The sequence below is a fragment of the Danio rerio genome, chromosome 3 (assembly GCF_049306965.1).
Source record: "Danio rerio strain Tuebingen ecotype United States chromosome 3, GRCz12tu, whole genome shotgun sequence".
In the NCBI taxonomy this organism is placed as follows: domain Eukaryota; kingdom Metazoa; phylum Chordata; class Actinopteri; order Cypriniformes; family Danionidae; genus Danio; species Danio rerio.
In genome coordinates this window covers 42,643,926-42,666,981 of record NC_133178.1, presented here as the reverse complement: position 1 = coordinate 42,666,981, position 23,056 = coordinate 42,643,926, and the positions used below count along the sequence as shown (strand labels likewise).

The window sequence follows — 23,056 nt, the reverse complement described above, 5'->3', positions numbered from 1 at the left end:
TAAGTTTTCTTCACCTATCGGTTGAGTGGCTTTTATATACTGCTCTCCTTGCTCCACTGAGCAGGACCCACTCTGACAGTTAAACATGTTTTTACCGGCAACTAAGCCTTGACAAGTCAGAATAAACTCTGATATGGCTTTTCTAGAGTTTTATTCAGGTGTTTTTGGACAGGTGAGTTTTAGAGGTCGAATCTGCGCAATGAAAATTGGCTGGTTTGCGCATTGCGGTTGGATTTGTGTTGTCTCTCGTCTCATCTGCTTTTTTTTTTGGCATGATCTGTCAGAGATCATCCAGAGCTCTGACCCGCACAGCTGTTCAGTAAAAATAAAATTATGCATGAGCCAAATCCTCTGAATTCCTTATCTCCTTGGACTTCACTACCTGGAGAGAGAATCAAAGCATTGCACACAAATTGCCTGCCGTGCCTTCAGTTGTACCGACTTTCTCCATTATGAAAATGAGAAGACAACCCAGTGAAAAAAAAGACATGTTTGATGGAGAATGACATTTCATGGAAATAGATGCAAATGCAAAGTTCCTGTGTTGTTAAAGATTAAAATACACCACCACTCAAAAAGTTTCAGGTTGGTAAGATTTAAAAACATGTTTTTGAAAGTAGTCTCTTAAGCTCACCGTGGCTGTTTGATATGAAATATTCTGAAATATTTATAAGACAACTGCTTCCTGTATTGAAGCACTTACGATTGTTGAAAAAATGTGGCTAAATACTGATATTTTTAGACACATAGAAATAATAAACTTAATTACTTATTATGTATTGTGTGTACTTAATATATTTTATTTTTACTTTTTTTTTTTTTTTTTTTTGAATCTTGGCCTTTTGCAAAATACATATAAATGAACTGTCTAATCAAACGGAGCAATTATATGGCATGTCAATTGGCTAAATATGACCCATTTCCACTGAGTGCTACAGTTCTGTATGCTTTTATGTTCGTTTCCAATGTCAAAATACTATACCACTTTTGGCTACCCTTACCTTATCATTTTTTATCACATTCTCTAGATTTTTTTTATAGTAGTGCACAGTCCTGTGTTATGTTGTCAGTGTTGTTTGATGCAGCATCTTGGTCCTGGAGGAACTTGTTTCGTTTCACTGTGTGTACTGCACTGTATATTGTTAACAATAACACAGACTTGACTTGAAAAGGGTACCAAAAGATGGAGCGAGACGCGCAACTCAATGCTATTGGTTTATAGAGAAATGTTACTAGCGTGTGTAAGCCAGGAAAATTAAAACAAAGGAAGCATAATTTTTAAATAGCCAAGAAATTAAATCGTAATAATATATACAATTAATAACAAGCCATGGTCAACCCGAGCTCAAACACAGCTTGTTGTTGTCTAGATGAACAGCAGCAAAGCTAAGAGGAAGAGCAGAATCCTGTTGGTGTTTACGAGGCAGTCTAAAAGTGCGAGTGGTTTCAATGGAGAGCTCGTTGCGCGTCTATATTTGAATTAACTAACTTGAGCTCATAATAATAATAATAATAATGCGCGTGAAAGAAGTGAGCGAAGCACAAACATAGCGGTAAATGATTGTTTCAGCATCCTGAAAGATGAACAAACTGCCATGTTTAACTATTATCATCACCTCTTGGACTATTATGAACTCAGAATGACGAAATTTCTTTAACACAATGTTAATGTTAGATGTGCCGGTGAATATACGTTACAGTTGGCTAATTTGCATTTGATCTGCAGCCATAATCAAATCCTGTTCATTGAAAGGTAAGTAATTGGCACCGCGTCACCCAGAAATTGAATAATGAAATGTAAAATAATAACACAGTATAGTAGTCTGTAATGAAGAATCATTTTACTGAATTATTAATACAATGAAGAGCACAGTGGCGCAGTGGGAAGCACAATCGCCTCACAGCAAGAAGGTCGCTTATTTAAGCCCCTGCTGGGTGAGTTGGCATTTCTTTGTGGAGTTTGCATGCTCTCTCCATGTTTGTGTGGGTTTCCTCCGGGTGCTCCGGTTTCCCCCACAAGTCCAAAACATGTGGTATCCGTAGTGTATGTGTGAATGAGTGTGTATGGATGTTTCCCAGTGATAGATTGCAGCTGGAAGGGCATCCTTCTGCGTAAAACATAGGCTGGATAAGTTGGTGGTTCATTCTGCTGTGGTGACCCCAGATTATTAAAAGGTCTATGCCGAAAAGAAAATGAAATAATACATGAATAATACAGTGAAGTTACAAATATTATATGTTTTTGTTCTTGAATGCTTTAAACTATCTTGAAACATCTTTAAAACACATGGAAACGATAAGGTTTCACTCTATTATGGTTATCCTTTGCAGTGACTCTCAAGTATTCTCAATTATTGTACTGATCAACTGTATCTCAGTTCAACATTTCATATCCTGCGATGTGACTATTGCGGACCCACACATTGCGATATCGATGCTGAAACAATACAGTGTGCATCTCTAGTTTAGTGTAGTTTGCTGGTAATATCAAGGTCGGAAAGTGACAGAACTAATCATTAAAATATATGAAATCCCTTGATCCGGTTGCAAATCAGATGTTATTTATTTTCTCATTTTTCTAATTATAATGACCATTAAAAGCATATTTTGAGCATGAAGCGAAGTCTTGCATTGCTCATTTTTAGGGCATTGTGTGTTTTGAATGTAACCATAACAAAGCCCTTTCTTTCAGCAATAGCATAATCTTAAGACTCCTGTGAAAGGATGACATCTGCTGGTTTAACATTGTTACTACACACAGTGATTCTGCATCCCATTGTTTTCTGTAGTCCACTTGGTTCATTACTTTCTCCACAGTCATTATAATTAATATTTGGTTAAAATTTCAAAATAAAGCATTTGTTAAAATCTACCCTCTCACTGTTGTCTTGTAGGAAGAGGAAGGTGATGATGCAGACATCTCCACCGGTCCCTCTCTGGCCAATCACAGGATTCCTCCAGCGGTCCACGTTCAGCATTATGGTGGTCGCTACTCTGAAATGAGCTACAACGGGCTGCAGCTAAGGGACGCGCACGAGGAAAACCCCGAAAGCATCCTGGATGAGCATGTACAGCGGGTCATGAAAACTCCTGGCTGTCAATCTCCAGGCACCGGACGCCATTCTCCGAAGTCCCGCTCGCCAGATGGGCTGCCGGCGGGTAAGATTCCTGGGCTGATGATGCCGCTGTCTGGTGGCCAAGGCAAGCACCAGGCTCGGCAGGGCCCAAAGGGTGAGGCGGCGCACCTGCATCATCACAAACACATCCACCACACACACTATGCTGCGGCGGGAAAGCCCAAAGAGCAGGCGGAGGCAGAGGCTGCAAGGATGCATGGAGGATTCGCCTGGAACACGGAGCAACACCACTATGGACCCAAGTCACGCAACTATGCAGATGGAATGAGCGTCGGTCCCAACACCATGGACCCTATGGGTTACAGGTACATGTCTCAATCACTTATGTCAGCTATAAAGACAAATAATGATCCCAAATCCACTAAAATGCTGATCTGGTGCACAGGATGAATAGAAAGTTTGATAAATGTCTTCGCTGCCACCTTTGATGCAGCTTTTGAAAGATTTGAAAGAGGCCTATCCGCTTGTTAAGTGTGACGTCACGCGAAGCGGCTTCCGGTTCCAATCACTCTATTCAACTGAATAGGGAGACTCATGAAATGGTAATAATAAACGTTTACAAAGCGTTTTAAGGCTTTCGAAAATCACGATCGCAATATATGTCCATGCCTAATATCCGATGGCCAAAAGAGATAATTTTTTTTATAAATTGTTAAATTTTTGGTATTTGTTATGCAGCAAGCCCAAAGATTGTTGTGTACACTATGATTTTATATAAAATTAACTTTATTGTGTGATAGGAATAAAACGTGATCATAAACGAATGATTTCTCCACTCAAATGAATGGCGGCTTGGACCCGGAAACGGTATTACATACGTCACAAACACGTCACCACTTAACAAGCGGATATTAAAAAAATGTCATCACAAAAAGTCAACTCAATATTTTTATGCTGCTTAAACTTATTTAAGTAAGTCAATTACAAATGCAAAGTCTAACTTGCTGTTTTTAGATGAATCAAATAAACTTTTTTAGTTATCTCAACTTACATCAGCAGGGTGTCTGTCGAGTCTTAAAAAGTTAACAAAAATTGATAAATCTATTATAAAAAAATTAAGACCCTTTTAAGGTATAAAAACGTCTTAATCACGGTTTTACGAGGTCTTGAATTTTGTTCTAGTGTTGTCCAAAGGGTTTGACTCATAAAAAGCATAAATTTATTTATTTTACTCCTAATATTAACAAACGCGAGATGGTGTTGTGTCTCCACATATAGCAAAACAGACAGCAAAATATAAGTTTGCGTACTCCTGTTTGGAAAAAGATGAGTTTAAACAGTGGCTGAAGCCTGTTGCTTAAAACAACTACGTAATTTATTCTTTCAAGCTTTGTTTCTTCTGATCTTATCAGAGTTCTGTTGCATGGTTGTGCTCCATTGATTTATTTCACTACAACTGTTTATTAACAACTGTTTATTAGTGGCGTACTCGCACTATGTACAGTTGCCTTGCACCAGGCCAAAGCATGCTCGTCCCCTCCCGACTCCCCCGACGGCCCGCACTCATATATTGCATTCGAGCCTGAGCACGCTTTCGTCATCGATGATGCGCTGTACAGTAAGCACTCTCGCTCAGCACAGTAAAGATTTCTTTAGTCAAATCGGTTTAGTTGTTTGAAAGGCAGTGACACGCAGAAAAATATTTCGCCGAACAGATCAGCCACTTTTGACGATCATAAAGGATCATAAAGTCCTCGTGCTGCAGGAATTAGGAGTTTGCTGAAGGTGCAGCTGTCGTGCAGTGAGGGGTTTGCGTCTTTAGTAATCTACGACAGTAAGAATGATTAATAAATCCATATGTAACAGTCCCTTAAAAGTCACTTCTTCAGTTTCGGGCTCTTGCGCGCTTTGCACTTTCACTCAAGCCCAAGTGAATCGTGCTCTGGCACACCTCTTCCAACCGGGCCAGGGCGGGCAAACTGAACCATGTCTGAGCCCAATTCAGAGCTCTTACCTTTCTCAAACGGGCACGATTCGGATAGCATAGTGTGAGTACGCCTAAGTTAAAGATTTGATACTGATTAGAACTTGAAGTGGTGATGCGGTCTTAAAATATTCTGAGAAAGTCTTAAAAAGGTATTGAAATTACCTTTAGGATTCCTGCATATACCCTGATCAATTAAACTGACTAAAAACAGTAAGTCAGCAAGAATTTTGGATTTTTTTTTTTAAATAAACAACTTACAATAATATATTAAAACTTTGAAGTATATATAAATATATAAATAGAATTAAATCCAAAACACTTCACATTAAACTTACCTAATCATTCTGCTATCATTAAAAACTAAACAAAATAAAAGAATAACAGTTGCAGTACTAACAACAGTAGAATAAACTGTATTTGTGCTTTGCTACAAACCAGGCTTCGAATTTTAGCAAGTTATTTTCCTTTACTGTCTAAAAACGACATCTCCTGACCTGATGGTGCACACAGTACATTTTGCTGAAAATATCACATTTTAATCATAATTGTGAGTCTGACATTTCATCTTTAAAAGCTAGTTTTATACGTTTGCCTGGCTTCACAGCACAAGCCACTGCTGATAATGTCTGCTGTAATTGTTTAGCACTCTCTACAGTAGCACTTTTATTGTTCCATTTCCCCATTTCTTTTTCCGACAATCAAACAGTGACTCATTTCAACACTTACATTTTGGGGACAATCCAACTAGTGCAACACTTCAAAGCACCTGTGTGAGCTGCTCATACATCTTGTGCATGGATAGAAAGATTTGGTTGTGTGCATGCAGTAAGCACAGGGTGTCCACTGGATTTTAAAAATTCTAAATTTTAGCCCTTAAAAAGTCTTAAATTCACGGAAGAATTGATTTGTAGGTGTTTAGTCATTTTAAACAAGACTTTAACAAGACTTTTTCAAGCCCAAACTCGGTCCTGGAAAGTTCAGCTCCAACCCTAATCAAACACACCTGATCAAGCTAATCAAGCTCTTACTAGGAACGCAGGTGTGTTGAAGCAAGTAGGAGCTTAACTCAGCAGGACACCGGCCGTCCAGGACTAAGTTTGGGTACCCTGATCTAAAGCTATCCAGTCTGGCCTACATACATTTAATCACCAACAATCCATCTCAGTAAAACTTTTAACAAACGTTTTGTTTATTAACTCTTATTTAGTAATATGGTATAATTATCTTACTTTTGTTTAGAAGTTCTCCATGTATATCCAGCTATATGGTGAGGACACTGACCTTGACACAGTGTTGTGCAAACATTTAGCTTATTATATTTGTAAACTAAAAAAAGAAGTGTTTCGTAAAAAAATGTATGTATGCAACTAAAAATTACCTTACTTAAAAAGCATGGCTAAGAAATAATTAATAAAATAAAAATTACAATTACATTACTTGCAGGTTAATGATATCAAATTGATCTGATTAATCTCTTCATATAACGCAGCATGTTTGCAACGTATGTTACTTCATACGCTCAGATTTGAGTCAACAGTTCACCAAAATGAGGCAATAAATTCTGAGTTTTAATTGATTTCAGTGCATACAGTTATATAGGTCAGTGTTTCTCAACCACGTTCCTGGAGGACCACCAGCTCTGCCTATTTTCTATTTCCTTAACCAAAAACACCTGATTCAGATCATCTGCTCATTAGCAGAGACTGGAAGACCTGTAATGGGTGTGACAGACAAAATAAACTTTCATAATATGCAGTGTTGGTGGCAGGAACGGGATTGAGAAATACTGATAAAGGTGGCACTGAGTACATCTAGTACATTTTTACAGAATACATTGAGTAGGGCCATTTATTTGAGCAGGTTGATTGATTTTAATGTTGTCAAATTTCATTGTAGCAGTAAAGGCAGCACGCTATCCAAGCGACCGGTCAGAAAAGGAGAAGATGGTCGAAACTTTGAGATGCGAGAGCCCTTACCTGCTGACGACATGGAGAGGAACCAGAAGATACTACAGTGGATGATGGAGGGCGAGAAGGAAGCTGGGCGTTATAAGAGGAGCCCTTACGGGTGAGATACCTTATTAATCTAGAGCAGGTGTCTAACCAATCAAATGAAGTCATCATGTTAAAGCTCATTGTGGTCTTGCTTTTGCTTCAGGAGCATTTCTGGGCCCAAGAAAGCTCAGGGTCATGAGCCGGCCCGGCCCAGTTCGGTGGAGCGTCTGGGGGCCGTGCACCCATGGGTGACCGCTCAGCTCCGCAACAACGTGCAGCCCTCTCATCCCTTCATCCAGGACCCAACCATGCCCCCCAATCCAGCCCCAAACCCCCTCACCCAGCTGGAAGAGGCGCGCAGGCGGCTTGAGGAGGAGAGAAGGAAGTCTGGGACACTGCAGGCCAAGCAGAGGTGAGAGAACGCATGTTATTCATGTATGACATACGGTGGACTGGTTTAATACTGCATGACAGTGATTACTTGTGTGGTGCTCATTCTTTGATTTTTTTTTTTTTTTCATTTAAATAATTTAATTTTATTCTTAATGCAGGGGATTTAATGATAATTCATACATTTAGAAATACTGTTTTCATCAGTACACGCACACACATAATGTAAATTTCTGGTTTTACACTTATTTCATGCGGCCACCATTTAAAATGAAAATGAAAGCGAGGCTGCGGTGGGAAGAAACCCGGATATGTAGGATCAGCACTTTAAACATCGCTACAATATGCTGTGTGTAATAAACCTCCAACTGTTGCTGTGATCAGTGTTGCCAGATTAGGCGGTTTTGAATTTGATTGTGCAGGAAAAAATGCATTGGCGGGTTGACAAAAGTTGGTGGTTTTGAAACGTAACTTTTATGTGCAACTTCTTAACATAACATAACCGTGTGCTCCTACTCCGTTCAGTTAGTAGTGACCAGTGCACAGTGCAAACCGTGTGGGCTCACACTAAAGAGAAAGTGAAAGAAAGTTCTGACTCCCCGGACAAATCTGACTTCCTTTCGCATGCACGCGCATTATGCAGCTAAACTCAGTTTATAACACTTTTTTCCACAATTGTCAGCAAGAACTAACATAGAAGCGTTGTCTGATTAACAAGCACCACCTAATTATGTTCAAAAGAATTAAAAACGCCAAATATGAAGAATTTATACCCCTTTTCGAAGGTAAAACATACTCTAATAGGTAGTGTAATCTACACGTGCAGTGCTGTGAGAGGGGGCAGTGCTTCAATCTGATCGATTATGACAGTTAAAGTAACTAGGTTAATTTGGTTTAAATTAATTAAAATCTAATTAAATATTATTCTAATATTTTGGGCTTTTTTTGTGCATTTTGGTGGGTTTTAGACAGCATTTGGGCTGGAAAAAGTCAGCTATATCTGGCAACACCGGCAAAACGCAGATATGATGTAAACATCACTTTAATATTGTTCAGTTAAGTTTAATATTAAAAGCATATTAGGCTTTAAACAAAATCACAATCTCTTTAAGAGTAATACGCTTCAGTTCATGGCACCAGGTAAACACCATGGGGGCTTCCCTGCTTTAGCCTATGTAACCTGGTGAGCAATAAAACACTGCAGTCCTCTAGCACAGCTTTGTGTTGTCTGTAATAGTGTTGTCCCAGTACAGAATTTTTAAAAACGTCCATGTCCCGCTAACATTTGAGTGCGTTCTTAAACACCACTGATTCGACAGTATTCACTAGTGCTCAACAGAAATGACTGATTGGTTCTGAAGGTTATCAGTTGAACACTTTTCACCAAGTGCAAACACAGATACATGGACACTGGAGCGTTTTAAACCCGGGAAGATCAGTCGAGTCATCAGTGGATTGCTCGTCTGTGTTTGCAATCTGTAAACATCGGTGAAGTGCAGTGAACTGATGACCTACCCGGCCAATCACTGTCATTTCTGTTGAGCATGAAATATTAGTGGGAATTTATTTATGTATTTTTATTCAGTATCAATTGGTGCTGAAACTCAGTATCATTACAAGTCTAATACAGTGAAAGAGTCAGCTCATTAACTTGAGCTTAACAGATGACATCTAAAACGTGTGTTTGGTAAAGAAAACATTAGCAAACTAGTGCCATTTACCTTACTGTAGATGAAAATGAGGCCTGATATCCCTTTTTATTTTCACTGTCCATTCACAATGGACCTTCGGGTCACTCGGAAGATTGTGAAAAGATAAATTTGTGTCACTTTCTCTTCACTGATAAGATGTAAAGCCAGGTATACAACGTTCCTGCGTGACTCCAGGCGATACTTCCGGGTTTCTTCCCACCGCAGCCTTGATTTCACTTTTAAAATGTCGGCTGTATGGAGCAGTCTATACAGTTAAAGTCTGAATTATTAGCCCTCCTGAATTATTAGCCTGCCTGTATACATTTTGTTTTCTTAATTTCTGTTTAACGGAGAGATATTTTTTTCAACACATTTCTTAACATAATAGTTTTAATAACTAATTTATAATAACTGATTTATTTTATCTTTATCATGATGACATTATATAATATTTCACTAGATCTTTCTTTTGAGACTAGTATTCAGCTTAAAGTGCCATTTAAAGGCTTTAAAATTTTAATTCAGAGATGTTCAAAGTTGGCCCTTAGTAGCCTTTGATTTGACCCAACATCCCATCTGAGAAGAGAGTGAGAATGATGTAGAGCAGGGGTGTCAAACTCAGTTCCAAAAGGGCCGAAGCCCTGCACAGTTTAGTTCCAACCCTGCTCCAACTCACTTACCTGTAGGTTTCAAACAAGCCTGAAGGACTCAATTAGTTTGATCAGGTGTGTTTAATTAGGGTTGGAACTAAACTGTGCAGGGCTGCGGCCCTTTTGGAACGGAGTTTGACACCTGTGATGTAGAGGGTTGGTGCTAATGCCAATTCCTTGCTCTGTTAAACATCATTTGGGAAATATTTGAAATGGAAAATAAATAAAATTCACATGAGGGCTAATAATTTCGACTTCAACTATATATTAAATACGATTTATTTTCATTGATTTAATTTAGATTGCATCCTGAATGTTATAAATATATTTAAGTGTGTATTTCAATCTGTATTTGAGGTGTTAACATATAAATATCATGAAGCATACAATACAATATTGTTTTACTTGCTTTTTCCAACACAACATCATTAAATTGAAACTTTTCTTGAAGTTTGATCACATTTTTAAACAAATCAACCTCAGGATTACATTTCAATCACTCTCTAAATGAATTTTTAATTTCAATCCCAGATGTTGTCTTATTTGTCAGTGAACCCCTCTGTTACCCATAGTACAAGGCTCCCTCCTCTCCCCTATCCTCCCTCGACATGATCCCGCACACATTTTTTGGCTGGCTTAGTTGCATGAGTGTGTGTTGAGGCCATGTGTGCCTGAAAACCCAGCCGGTGTGTCTAACTCGGGGTTGTTCCTCAGGTATGTGATGGAGGTGATCCAGAGGGGTCGTACCGCTGTCAGACCCGCTCTGTTCCCTGCGCTCAGTGTGGTGCCCGCCGTCTCTGACACGGAGCTCTCCGACGCAGAGTATGTCCCCAATACTTTTCAATAGAGCGTAGCCTATCCCCTTACCATCCCATGCTGTCCATACATGCACCCCCATGTGTTTGTCAGGCCTTTGGAGCGTGTGACTTCTAGTGGTCGACTGATATTTGTCATTTTTTTCCTAACTGTCGGCTGACAAGTTTTTTTGTATTTGGCTGCAGGACTCTGAAAAACAAATCACTTCTTTTTTAAATTAGTTTTAATATTTTTTTAAACGACTATGAAAATTAGATTTTAGACAGGACATCTAGTAAATATTGATTTGATTAGCTGTCTGCTCAGAATCGCAAGAGTTATGATGAATATTGTTTTTGATACAATAACACTTTTAACATTATTATTATTATTATAGTAATAATACAATAACACTAATACTTTCTCATGTGCCGTCAGTATTTAGCAAGTACAAATAAAAAAAAAAGTAATTTAAAGTGATTTTTCTGAAGGGTGCATTTCCAGCATACCCGTCAACCCTCCCGTTTTTCCTGGGATTCTCCCGCATTTTACAGTTCTATCCCGCTATCATCCCATAAAGGTTTTTTTTCTGTATTTCTCCCATATTTTCAGTGTTTCTCTGAAGGGTGGCAAATAAACATTAAAGAGCCGAGCCTCCCTATACTCAACCCATACCGCCAAACCACCAGGGGCCGCCCCTTGCTCTTAAATGCGATTGTTCTGTGCTTTCGCTTTGTTTAGCCATGAAAATACTTTGAAATAAACATAAAGACGGCACAATTCCCTTTCTTTTCATTACAGGTGCCGTCTCCCCTTCATATGCAATCCTCAAAACAGTCATATAGCGGGGAGTCCCTTATTATGATGGGCATATCCCTTATTTTCACATCCCAATGTTGACGGGTATGATTTCCAGACTTCTTAAAAATGCAAGAACTGCATAATAGTTTGTTAGTTAGTTCGTTTATTTTAATATTGCAAATGTTTTGTTGCCATCTGAAGTATAAATCTGTCATTCATATATATGCAAATATATATGAGCAAAATCACATGAGTAGCAGTGCAATATGGCTGTATATGGGCACTGGTGAAAGGCGTGCGTTGGCTCAGGCCGAGTGCCCTAGTGTCCCACCAGGGACGATATACAACCACATCGCACTGCTACAAGTGTGATATTGCTTTAATACAACAGTTTGATGGCATAATCGTGTATTTAAAAAAACCAAAAAACAAATGCAGTCTTAAAACCTTATTTTGTACAAGGAACTACTTCTGTTCTTTCATTTTTAAAATCTGCAGCTGATGTCAGAACAGCAGAAACCATTGCTACTTCACCAACATCACTTTAGAGCTAGTATGATTCTCTAGCGTAATGTCTAAAGTGATGACAAGTTGCAATCGAGATATCACAATAATTAACCCCGAAAAGCCAAAGCAAAGCAAACACTACCAGATAACCACAACATACAAAAGAGCAAAATTTACTTAGAAAGTCACTTACCTGCCTAATACAAATTTGATCAGCTGTAGTTTAAAATTACGTAGAGTTTTTCTGTCCAAAGGACATATTATGTGGTCTATGTTGCCCTCTTGTGGTGGAGCGTCAACCATGGCTCTGTTCAGTATGACAGGTTGATGGCCACCGGCACACCAAATGTCTACAATTATAAATATTTAAAATAGACACTATCCTTATAAATAATCTGCAAAGCTGCAATCTAAACAACCACATTCCTGCCTTAAAAGGCCTGAAAAATACATTATGTTGTCCAACAGCTGCAATATTTGTCAAACTGTAGTGAGTTTATTGATCTGTTGTGGGCGGAGTAATACAGAAGGGTGAAGTGGCTGTATAAGTGCTGTTATTGCAGAACATATATATTTAATTTATATATATATATATATATATATATATATATATATATATATATATATATATATATATATATATATATGTGTGTGTATTCAGATATTTTTCCACATTAATTTAAAAACGTCTACATTAATAAATATTAAAAGTGATTTTTATACCAACCACTATTGAACGCGCTTTCTGAATCATTAGCATCTCCCATAACAAAATATCAATCCACCACTAGTGCCCCCATGTCGCTCACTAACCCCTCAGTGTGTAGCGCTATTCTCACTTCCTGTGCACAGCATTTAAGAGTACACTTTAGATAGACTGGTCTTAGCTCTTGCACATAGTTCTTGACAGATTGGTTGCAGTGAGGTGTATCGTTCTGGTGCATTAACGGCAGGAGGAGAGCTGGAGCTGCGGAGACGTGCCTGCTTCTAATGCAGATACGCAGTTTAGTGACATCAAAGCTTTGGTGTGGATGAGATGAAAGCGGTCCTGCAGTGCCAGTGTTTTTTTTTTTCATCTTTTTTTTTCTGAGGAACATTTGTCAGGCATCTGGAATCCGTTTTACTTGGCATCAGTAAACCAAGCCTCTGCCGCCCACCAGCACTCCTGCCCACTTCAAGCCCAGCAGAACACAAACAAGAGCCTTTTAAATACAGACATCCTTACGGGACATCTGTATTTCCGCTACAAAATCAAACGCGCCATTACGGCCTATTTTATTGCAGAACGAATGCTTTGGTGGCTTTTTCAAGTGCTTTTTGGTTTGTTTTGCAGGCATAAGAATATGAAGAAGCAGCCCTGTGAGAACATCACCGTAGCCTATTATTTCTGCGGTGAACCCATCCCATACAGGACGTCCGTCAAGGGGAGGATCGTCACGCTTGGACAGTTCAAGGAGCTGCTCACTAAGAAAGGGAGCTACAAGTAAATGCACTTTTTTAATGTTCTTTGCATGAGTGGGTTATTGAGTTCATTCTCCTATTGATTTTGTCCAATATTCACATTTAACATGCTACAAACAGCTTTTGTGAAACAGAAAAAAGAATGAAATGATGGAGAATTAACTGCTTGGAAAATGTAAAATAGAGTAATGCTGCTGAAGATTTCCACTAAATATAAAGGTTTACTATGTGACAGTAAATGAGTAATAACTTCAAATAAAAATATTATTAATTATAATATATAAATAGTAATTATATAAATATTATAATAAAATATTATTTATTAAATAACTAATAAAATGTATGCTATGAAGTCAGTTTTATTTTTCTTTCTTTTTTTTTTAATCCTTTTAATTTTGGATCTATTTTTTATGTTTAAAATATGATTACCAAAATGTAAGCATGTGTAGCGAAATTGAAACCCATGTAAACAATTGGAAAAATGCAAGGACAAGTTATTATTTTTAAATGATGATAACTTTGTATAACTTTCTGTTATATGGTAAATTCAGTTTAAATTTGATCATTGTCTTCATTTCAGAAATCATAGAGCCCTAAACATTGCCATTGAATGATTCAGTTATAAATATGAAAATATGTTAAATGTTTCAAGCAATCCATCAAGCAATATTGTCTCAAAGTTTGTAATGAGTAGTTTTTGTTTTTAAAAACCCTTTTAATATACTTTTGCTGTCTTTATTAAATCTAAATATTTTCTGTCACTTTTGCATGTAATTGCATAAAAAGTATCTCCTCTAATGCTTGGTGGAACTAACACAGGGTTTTTTGATGACAGAAGTGCAATTAGGGCATTGCCAACTTTTGTTTTTTTCATTAATTTACACAGCAATACCAATTTGCAAGTTAAAAAAAACAAAACAAACCTTTCAATAAGTTCTGAAATTAATATATATATATATATATATATATAGGCTTGTGATCTTGCAATTATAAAAATGGGTGCGATGGGAACCGTTAATGGACAAACCATCAGGCTTACCACATTCTATTTATAAAATAGCTACAATTTGCATCAAAGTGGTTTAGTAATTTTACTTCTCAAAACTTGAGCCTCCAAAAGCCGGCGTGCTTTCATTGCATTTTATCTTTGAGGAATTTATTAAGAAAAAAGACCTACGTTGACTTCTTTTTGATATTTGCTGCCAGGTCATTAGAAAATTATGTGCAAAATTGTGTTTTATGTGCACAATTATAATTTGCAGCTTTAGATGGAAATTAGCTATTGTCTTAAGCAAAACTTACAGAAAAAAGGATTTTACAACCGTGTTTGTAATATTGATGATACTAGATTTTTCATTATTTCATTATTGAATGAACTCTCAACTTCCAGTATCAAATGGCCTCAAATACTGTGCATGCGGAAAGCATTCCCAGAGCTTCACTTTTTCCTTTTTATGTTACAGCCTTATTCCAAAATGGATTTTTATTTAATTTATTTGCTTAAAATTCTACACACAATCCCCCATAACGACAATGTGAAAAAAGATTTTTTTTTAATTTTTGCAAATTTATTAAAAATAAAAAACCTGAAAAACCACATATATGTCAGTATTCACAGTCTTTGCCATGAAGCTCTAAATTGAGCTCTTGGTTTTGAGCTTTTGGTACATTCTGTTTCCAGTGATCATTCTTGAGATATTTCAGCAGCTTAATTGGAGTTCACCTGTGGTAAATTCAGTTGATTGGACATAATTTGAGAAGGCATGCACCTGTCTATATAAGGACCCAGGGTTGACGGTGCATGTCAAAGCACAAACCAAGCATGAAGACAAAGGAATTGTCTCGAGGCACAAGGCTGGGGAAGGTTACAGAAACATTTCTGCTTCTCTGAAAGTTCCTATGAGCACAGTGGGCGTCTATCATCTGTAAGTGGAAGATGTTTGAAACCACCAGGACTCTTCCTATAGCTGGCCGGCCATCTAACCTGAGTGATCGGGGGAGAAGGGCCTTAGTCCGGGAGGTGATCAATAACCTGATGCTCACTCTGTCTAAGCTCCAGCGTTCTTCTGTGGAGAGAAGAGAACTTTACAGAAGGACAACCATCTGTGCAGCAATCCATCAGGCCTGTATGGCCATTTCTCGCCTGGAATTTGCCAAAAGGCATCTGAAGGACTCTCCGACCAAAAGAAAAAAAATTCTTGGGTCTGATGAGACTAAAATTGAACTCTATGGAGTAAATGCTAGGCATTACGTTTGGAGAAAACCAGGCACTGCTCATCACCAGCCAGAGCCCAGATCTGAATCCTATTGAACATCTCTGGAGAGATCTGAAAATGGCTGTACACCATCACTTCCCATCCAACCTGATAGAACTTGAGAGGTACTGCAAAGAGGAATTGTCAAAAACTCCCAAAGACAGGTGTGCCAAGCTCGTGGCATCATATTCAAAAAGACTTGAGGCTGTAATTGCTGCCAAAGGTGCATCAACAAAATATTGATCAAAGACTGTGAATACTTATATACATGTGATTTTTCAGCTTTTTTATTTTTAATAAATGTAATAATCTTGTTTCTCATTGTCATTATGAGGTATTGTGTGTAGAATCTTGAGGAAATAAATTAATTTAATCCATTTGGAATAAGGCTGTAACATAAATGTGGAAAAAGTGAAGCGCTATGAATACTTTCCGGATGCACTGTAATTGCTGTAGTATGTTTTGTTTTTGACTGACCTTTTTCATTGTTTATCTCTATTTCCCCAGGTATTATTTCAAGAAAGTAAGCTATGAGTTTGACTGCGGAGTGGTGTTCGAGGAGGTACGCGAAGATGACGCCATCCTGCCCATCTTCGAGGAGAAGATCATCGGAAAAGTGGAGAAGGTCGACTGAGGCCGGGACGGAGGCTAGAGGAGAGGAACTCGGGCTGTGGAGGATGACAGAATGGAGCTGCAGTGAGCAGGTGCTGAGTTTGGTACAGCGAACGTGGACGTGCTGGAGAGCCAGAGGTGCGGAAACGAGGAAGAAGGCTGTGGAAAGTACACTATTTACTCCGAGGCTTCAACCTCCGCTCAACAGAAGTGCTCGAGATCACTGCGTTGGGCACCGATAGCCCTCGGACTCACTCACTCACTCACAGAGAGACGCAAGCTGGAGGCAGCGTCCTCTCACTTTTGCTATATTTCTAACTCTGAAAACTGTAGCAATGTAAAGTTAGCCTAGAAAAAAAAGTACTATGAATATGTTTACTAAAGCTGCATATTTTTGATATGACGTATTCAGAAGGAACATATCCTTTCTAATTTAACAACTCTTGTAATTTTATATGTACTGGTACCAGATGTGTACAGAACTGTCTGTTTAAAAGGAAAAAGAGAAAGTTTTATATCTATTTAAATATTTAAAAGTGAAAAAAAAGGACAAAAAAAACTAAAAGAGAAATCGGTTCACCCATATCAAAGCTGCGGCATCAACCTGACCCCCAAAACGGTGGTAAGTTTTCAAAAGCCTGTGGTTATGGAGGAGCAGGAATCATAACCCACGCTTTACCAAGTGCTTTTAACTCCCATCAAGTCCGCACGAGAGAGGGAGGAGTCAGTCAAACGCCGCACTTTCCACTGCATTATGCATTGATGTCAAAGGAGAAGCTATACGACGATGCCTTCACATTGTGTTTGAGTGATGTCACGACACGCGTAGTGCATAATTATTCCTCCCCTTTGAGTGCGCTGACATTTATCTCCAGATTGTCGAGTGGAACAATGGTAGGTCTGTAGTTTTATCTCCAAGGTCTCTTTCCAGGTGCTTGCGTGCGTGAGATCTGCCTGTTTAGGAGCAGGAAATGTTTGAGCCTTGTGGAAGAGAGGGGTCCATCATCTATCGAGTGCCATTGGACAATATAAGGATCATGTTTACACTTACCTTAATGTATTACAGAACAGGAAACAAATAAAGAATTGTAGCCTTTTAGCTTAACACGGCTAATTGTGGTGCCTGGCGAGAATGAATTGTTTTAAAACGTAGTTTTTAGCCTACCGTGATCTGCCTTGTTGAGATCACGAAACACCAAAGAGAACAATCTATCACAGGAGTCGACTAAAAACCCGTTTGCGTTGTTTCGGCAGCAAAAACCAAGCTCCTTTTTAGAGTTTTCAGGCTGTGTTGTAACGAAACACTGAGATAAATGCTAGGGAAGGCCTGGCGAGATTGAGCCAGATGTGGTGCTGTAACGTTAGAATGCTTTTATTTTTATTTTGTCGTCGTTGTTCTGGCATCCCATGTTAAAGCTAGTTTTTAAATTTGAAATTCTCAATGTTAAGTGGATTTTAAGTTGCCGTTATCAATGTTTGTCATGTTTTTTAGCCCCTCCCCCTTCTGTTTAAATTTAGTTCTTCATCAACTTGAACAATATGGGTACTTGATGCAAACTATGGAACATTTCTCATATGTGTGTTTTTGATTACGGTGTAATTGTCAACTGGGATGTAACTACTGTGAATAGCCTGAACGTGAGCTCCTCTCACTGAACGATGAATGACCTGTACATAGACGTCACAGAGTGCCTTTCTGACCATTCTCTCATCTCTGATCCACTGTCTGCTCTCCTCACTCCGTGTGTCCAGTACCAGGGACTCGCATTATGTTTTAAAGTGTCCTAATTTGTTTTGTTTTCGTTAGTTTCCTATGCGAAGAGCATCAACACACTTTAAGTCTTTCTATGTAAATATGTACATTTTTTTTTTTTTTTTTTTTAAATGTGTCTTCAACTACAACCAGCAACCCGATTTGGAGATTTAGTGCCCTGGTTCTGCTTAAGTGTGCCGAGTTGTACAGTTATCATTTTATGGTACTTTGGACAATAAAGACATGTAATGAAATACATCTGGAGTCATCCTGTTCTTTCCTCGAGTCATCTTGTTCCTTTCTCGAAATATAAATGACGTGTTTGAGTGTGTTTTAGTTTATTCATGTATGACTTTTTGACTTTCTCTCCAGCAATTTAAGTTTAGAAAGCCTTTAAAAAATAAAGACTAACAGATGATGGCGCTCTTGTTTCCTAGCAACTGTTTCATGATGGGTTTTGCCAAGATCTCATGCAGCCGACGGCTGAGGCTCCACATAAACACTGAATTATGAGAGATCATTTAAAATACATGATTGGGAAAGTCTTTGATCTGCAGTACAAGAGATTTAGTTTGGATTGAGAAAAGAAATCATTAATAGAGCTAGCAATAAATAAAGACTTCTGCCTTATTCTCTTGTTGGAAACTTATGCCTTGATACCCTTGTTGACTCTAATGTACGTCAGTGATTGCATTGCGTATGTGCTTAAAACTGATGGAACCCTTGCACCATCTGATTTGAAGTCGGAAGTGGGAAAATCCAAGTTAATATTTCCCACATAACCTAATTTTGCGTTCCAGTCAGTCACACCACAAGATGGCACCATGAGTCAAATAATTAATTTCTTTGATCAATTATGACTAAATCGTTATTTAAAGCAAATGACTTGAGTGCCCAAACTCGATCCTGGAGAGGCAGTGTCCGGCTTAGTTTAGCTCCAACTTGCCTCAACACACCTGCCTGGAAGTTTCTAGTATACCTAGACAGAGCTTGATTAACTGGTTCAGGTGTGTTTATTACATACACTGAATAATGTTTTTATTATGTACAGTGAATAAAGTAATGGTGCAATTATAAAGTAGCTTAAGAAATGGTATGTACGTTAATGTTCAGTTCTTTTTCACTTTACAGGCAATGAAAATAAACATGAAAATAAATCATTTGCTATAAAAGCTCCTTTCAAATGTCTGCATCCTGTTGGCACTCGATCAGGTCGCTAGACTGGAAATGTGCAGCTACTCACTCTTGTCTTTTCTGTTACTGTAAAATTCTAATGTCGAAAATTAACAACCCAACTTTTCTGCATGACTTTGTCTTTTGGAAATGTGTGGAAACTCAAGAGTTAAATTTCTCTGAGGCTGTATGTTGCTAAACACGGCAGTTGTAGCTAGAAGTACTGTTCTCACGTCTTTGTAATGACACTTTAAAATTTAAGTTTAGATATCATATTCATGTGGCTGACGTAAACATATAAGTGTGCTATAATGGCATGAAACATTAAGGCAACTCTCCAAAGCGTTAGTTATTTTGATCTATAGCGTTTCTGTAGTAGCACAGTACTTTTACATTTTACTGGAAATGCGTCTGGTGCCACAGTGCATATAGCCCATTGTGGCTGAAGCTAAAATCTGCAGGACACCGACCCTCCAGGACCGAGTTCGGGCACCCCTGGTCTAGATTGATAGTGATTATATGCTCTTTGTTGAATGCAGTGGTGTTAAACTTCCTAGAGGGCCGCAAGCCTGCACATTTTAGTTCCAACAAACTTACCTGTAGGTTTCAAACAAGCCTGAAGGACTGAATTAGTTTGATCAAGTGTGTTTGATTAGGGTTGGAACTAAACTGCAAAGCTGCGACCCTCCAGAAACTGAGTTTGACACCTGTGGCTTAAAGAAGGCTTTCCCAAAATCAGGTTTATTGCCATTTGTTGTACAGTGGCATCCAGTTATACTGTAGTTGTTAGCTTGAGACAGCTCTCTGTTTATTTTGCTACTGATCTAGGTGAAGATATTAGTATTCTTGAACATTTCTTATTGGATATTAATATAATATTGCACATTTATCTAATGCAAAATAATTAGTCATAACTAGAAATTCTCATTTGTCGGCATCATTTTGGAAATGACCTCACATTTCTCTGTGATCAGGCAGGAACGACATAGTCTTCTAATGGTATAGATATGATTCAATAGGTATGTATTTATATGCTTAATATTAGTCATATGCTGCTTTATATGTTTTAATACGGAGTTAATTGAGGTGGGTGTAAATGCTAGCTGCAGTGACGTCACAATCTTGCAGCATTTGTTTTGTATGGCCAGAAAACTACACACTGCGTCACAATTCGCATACTAACTATCCTAAAGAGTATTTAAAATAAGAATTATCCCAAATCATAGTATGTTGAAAAGATTGTGCCAGGGGTGTCCAAACTTGGTTCTGTGATCAGGCAGATATGCCTTGGTTCTGCAGATATGCAGATTTTAGCTTGCCTCAACAAACCTGCATGGATGTTTCTAGAAAGCCTAGTAAGAGCTTGATTAGCTAGCCCAGGTTTGTCAGATTGGAGTTGAAACAAAACTTTGCCGGATATCGGCCCTCCAGCACCGAGTTTGTATATGCTCGGAGTATGCCAAAGGTTCCCGGATGGTTTAACTACAGGGGTGTCAAACTTATCTCCTGGCGGGCCGTAGCTCTGCCGTTTAGCTCCAGCCCTTCAACACTCCAATCTAGGTTTTAAAGAAGCCTAAAGCACTCAATTTGGTTGGATTAGGTGTGTATAATTGGGGTTGGAGCTAAACAGTGCAGGGTGGCCCTCTGAGTATGACACCTATGGTTGACTATTTTCAGTACAATTTTTGAACCGTCCCGCTGATATTGCCCACAATACATTGCGCGTTAGACGTGACTTCGAATAGAACGAGTGAAAAGTACAATTTAAAGTACAAACATGATGGACCTAGTAGGCTTCAGTAATGATTTTTTTTTTTTTACTGTTAATAGCCCACTGGAAAATATTTAAATCACATTTTCCGTGTTATATATCTGCAACAACAACGTGACGTGATCTGAACGTGTTTGGACATTACCTTGTGGCATAATTATCCAAAGACCTGAGGAGATTTCTCTGCATGAAAGAGTTGTGAATGGCAGATTAACCTGCTGCTGCATCTCCAGTAGTAGATATGAAAGAAATGGATGATGTGTGGATTACAGGGCTCGTAACAACGTAACGAAATAAGTATGTCCCAAAGCTTGCATACTCTCTTACATACTCTAAAAGTATACGTTTCCTTCACAAAAAGATACACATTGTTAGGGCGTAGTATAAGTAACTTATGCGAATTGGGACGCATCCATAAGGCCAAAGCATGTCGAGTGCCCCCTGGTGGATCAATGCATGACATAAACACCACTCATGAAAATAAACGTGGTGTCAGCCAGACTAAACGTAAATTGCACTTTTTTTCTTCAAAAAATGTATGCTTTCCGGAATTTCAGGTAATTTATTTGACTGTGACATTTTTGTAACTATTTTCAACAGTGGAAGAAAGTGATGAGACGTCCATCTTTTTACAGTCTATGGTCAACAGCGAGAGGTCAAGTGTTTCCCTCATCCACTTTTTGTCGTGGAGCCTTATCAAAAGGGTGGAGATGTGGAGCACAGTCTGGTAAATTGAATGATAGGTTGGATTCCTGCAGAAAGAACAGCAGATGCTTAGGTAGGTTTCATCAACTTTCATGGCTAACGTTACTGGTTCTTTCTGGTTCTTGATAGTTATAAACTGGTAATCTGTTTTGCTGATCTTATTCTGGTTCTTTGCTGGTCATATGCTGATTTAAGTGCTGTTTGTTGCTGATCATATGCTGGTACTTATGCTGGACCTGCTGGCTTTTAGATTCTGTTCTGGTCGTGTGCTGATTCCCTGAGGTAAAGTTGCTTTTATATTCGCACATTTGTTTAGTGACTTGCTCCCCATAATGTTTACCATGGTACTTTGAATATTCGGTCTGAAATCACGTGTACATATGACTTTAAAACAACATTTACACTTTTTAATTGACTTTACTTTGATAATCTGCTAATATGAGTTCACTATTCAGAATTTGCAAAGAATAATTTTCTGAAATTGTATTATTAAAGAGAATGTATGAATATGTGAATATAAAAACAAGTTTACCTTAATTGCTGATTCTTGCTGGCTTTGGTCATTTGCTGGTTGAATTCTTATTGAGCTGGCTGGATCTTATTGAGTATGTATTGTTTGCAAATTCTATATAGTGATATCATAGAAGCAGTCACTAACTATCAAAGTTCAAGACTGTTCAGTCAAGTATATTGTTTTGAAGTCATAATTACTTGAAATTTCAGACCGATTATTCAAAGTAATGTGGGACCAATACAATATAGGGACCGTTAAAATGATTGAATGTGGATATATAAAAAAGAATTTTACCTCGATATTGTTCTTTTGATGCTTTGATGGTTATGTGCTGGTTCTTTGCTGATTATTTGCTGGTTCTTTGGATGTCATGTGCTGGTTCTTGCTCATTCTTTGTTGATTAAAGTGCTGGTTATGTGTTGGTTCTTGCTAGTGCATTGCTTGTCATATGTTGGATCTTTGCTGGTTAAAGTGCTGGTTCTTTGCTTGTCATGTGCTGCTCTTTCTGTTCATATTTAGAATTTTTACTTGTCACATGCTGGTTCTTTGCTGGTTATGTGCTGGTTCTCGCTGATTATTTGCTGGTCATGTGCTGGTTCTTTGCTGGTCATGTACTGGTTCTTTGCTGATCATATGCTGATTCTTTGCTGGTTCTTAACTGGTCATGTGCTGGTTCTTGCTCATTTTTTGTTGGTTAAAATGCGGGTCATGTACTGGTTCTTTACTTGTCATCTGCTGGTTCTTTGCTTGGTGTGCTGGTCATATGCTGGTTTTTTGCTAGTTGTGCTGGTTTGTTGCTGGTTCGTTGCTGGTTCTTTGATGGTCATTAGCTGGTTCTTTGGTTATGTGCTGGTTTCTTGCTGGTCATGTAGTGGTTCTTTGCTAGTCATATGCTGGTTCATTGCTGGTGATCAGCTGGT

At 38.3% G+C, this 23,056-nt stretch overlaps 1 protein-coding gene and 1 long non-coding RNA gene across 11 annotated transcripts in view; both read left to right on the top strand.

The window, feature by feature from the left end:
* Positions 1–18,229, top strand: part of axin1 (axin 1) — a 107,968-nt gene extending 89,739 nt beyond the window's left edge. For 4 of the 10 annotated variants that reach the window (XM_021471209.3, XM_021471207.3, XM_009299708.5 and 1 more), the window contains 6 exons: positions 2,895–3,442; positions 6,961–7,131; positions 7,222–7,470; positions 10,504–10,611; positions 13,226–13,375; positions 16,116–18,229. In XM_021471209.3, the coding sequence (XP_021326884.1) occupies positions 2,895–3,442; positions 6,961–7,131; positions 7,222–7,470; positions 10,504–10,611; positions 13,226–13,375; positions 16,116–16,242 (1,353 nt within the window). In that variant the 3' untranslated portion in view covers positions 16,243–18,229. 10 annotated transcript variants of the gene reach the window in all.
* A 2,617-nt stretch (positions 18,230–20,846) lies between these two features.
* Positions 20,847–23,056, top strand: part of LOC141381266 (uncharacterized) — a 186,329-nt gene continuing 184,119 nt past the window's right edge. The window contains exons 1-2 of the long non-coding RNA XR_012401175.1: positions 20,847–21,424; positions 21,518–21,695. This is a non-coding gene — a long non-coding RNA (uncharacterized lncRNA). The remainder of the gene's footprint in view (positions 21,425–21,517; positions 21,696–23,056) is intronic.